General features: G+C 34.5%; 1 protein-coding gene across 1 annotated transcript in view; it reads right to left on the bottom strand.

Annotated features, from left to right (window-relative positions):
• Positions 1-237: 237 nt before the first annotated feature.
• LOC128217270 (uncharacterized) overlaps positions 238-652 on the bottom strand; it is a 206,264-nt gene continuing 205,849 nt past the window's right edge. The window contains exon 6 of the mRNA XM_052924301.1: positions 238-652. This exon is cut by the window's right edge and continues 9 nt beyond it. Within this exon, the coding sequence (XP_052780261.1) occupies positions 539-652 (114 nt within the window). The 3' untranslated portion in view covers positions 238-538.

Below are 652 nucleotides of genomic sequence, written 5' to 3'. Positions count from 1 at the left end.
TCTATTAAGATACATGTACAATTGAATTCAAATGTCGTCCCTATTTGTTTTCGTTTTTTTTACATGAAAAATATAGATAATATGGGATAAATAAAACATATCAAACCCATGTTTTCTCATGCAAATCATGGGAAGCAACCACGATAACAATCTACATACAGGGTTGGCGCGAACCGTTATTGGCGCAACTTATGACTTGTCCTCCGCGAAAACGAAAACTTTATATAAGCTCCAACGTTTAAATCTTATAAATTGTATTAAGATGAAAGCACATAATGTTTACAACTGCATAATAATCGGATGCAAATACAAGTGTTTTATATCAACCATTCCAATTGTACACATTATTTAGGTCTGAATAATTAATTAATTGATGATCAATATATCAATATGTATAAAATATAAATTGCATATGACATAAAAGCGTATACAAGTTAGAACACTCTACTTTAATGTTCACATAGAAACGTTGATCATATTTCTTGCTTTTTTGTATACAAGCAACTATTACACAACATGATGTGCAACCATCTCTCATCTACATCCTGGCATCCTTGAAGCAGCGGAATTCCGACGATGGCCATCGGACCCATCCGACTGTTTTTATTTCGGCGCCAACCTGGGCACACAGGAGTGTGTTGGCTGTAAGCAC

The sequence above is a fragment of the Mya arenaria genome, chromosome 14, assembly GCF_026914265.1.
Source record: "Mya arenaria isolate MELC-2E11 chromosome 14, ASM2691426v1".
NCBI lineage: Eukaryota > Metazoa > Mollusca > Bivalvia > Myida > Myidae > Mya > Mya arenaria.
The sequence above is the reverse complement of the archived record's forward strand: the minus strand, read 5'-3'. Positions and strand labels throughout refer to the sequence as shown.